At 35.6% G+C, this 957-nt stretch overlaps 1 protein-coding gene across 1 annotated transcript; it reads right to left on the minus strand.

Annotated features, from left to right (window-relative positions):
• Positions 1–492: 492 nt before the first annotated feature.
• On the minus strand, positions 493–957 carry LOC150030563 (uncharacterized). Its single transcript, XM_090309625.1, has 2 exons — positions 724–957; positions 493–612 (listed from the first exon to the last, which is right to left on the minus strand). Exons 1-2 carry the CDS (start codon positions 955–957, stop codon positions 493–495), a joined length of 354 nt encoding a protein of 117 aa, XP_090165751.1.

Consider the following 957-nt stretch of genomic DNA (forward strand, 5'->3'; position numbering starts at 1 on the left):
CGTGTGCTGCCCTCGAGGAAGAAGAAGAAGAATTTTTTTCTTTTATTTTTCTTTAATTGCATGCAAACCGAGGTTCCCATTTAAATAGGAAAAAAGTATTAAATCCTAATTTCCCCCTTTTCCTCAACCAGAAAAATATTTCTTTTCCTAAAAAACCACAAAACTTAATTTATTTTATTTATTTTCACTTCAACCCAACGATTTTAAAATCTCCACTATCTCTGGTTAAAACCCAATTGAAATCCACCCAATCCAAAGCCAAAAATTAAATTCTATTCCCAACAATCGAATTAATCCCATATCTTAACCAAGATTAATTTAAATCGATTTAACCAAAATAAAAAAAAAAAATCTTTTTCTATAAAAGTCAAAATCCAAATCTACATAATCAAGATAAAAACATGCAATTTCCTGGAATTTGGCTTGTTACAATCTACCTTCCTTAAAAAACTTTCATCCTCAAAAGTTCTAGTCTTGAAAGAGTTATGAGGACTAGGCTCTCATTTCCTCCTCTCTTTCCTGTGTTACTTCCTTGAATCGATGATTCTGCCATGGAACCTTCACCAGTGCTACCTCCCTGTTGCGCAAAACCTTCACTTCCCTTGCAATAATCTGCATATGTTTCTGTTCATAACTTAGGTTCTAGTTCAACTGCAAAGGCTTAAAGTCCACCGCATGAGATGGATTCGTTATGTACTTCCTCGATATTGAGACATGGAATACATTGTGCACTGCAGAGAGAAACGGTGGAAGTGCCAACAAATAAGCCATAAGGCTAATTCGCTCTAAAACCTCAAATGACCCTACAAATTGCGGAATGAACTTCCCCTTCCTTCCAAATCTCAGGACACCTTTCATAAGTGTTACCTTCAGAGACAATTTATCCCCTGCTTTGAACTCAAGATCTCTACGCCTAATATCGACATAACTTTTTTGTTTGTTCTGGGCTGTTAGCAT

This window comes from Benincasa hispida, unplaced genomic scaffold (assembly GCF_027475165.1).
Source record: "Benincasa hispida cultivar pf3 unplaced genomic scaffold, pf3_genome.v1.1 HicScf1848, whole genome shotgun sequence".
Lineage (NCBI taxonomy): Eukaryota > Viridiplantae > Streptophyta > Magnoliopsida > Cucurbitales > Cucurbitaceae > Benincasa > Benincasa hispida.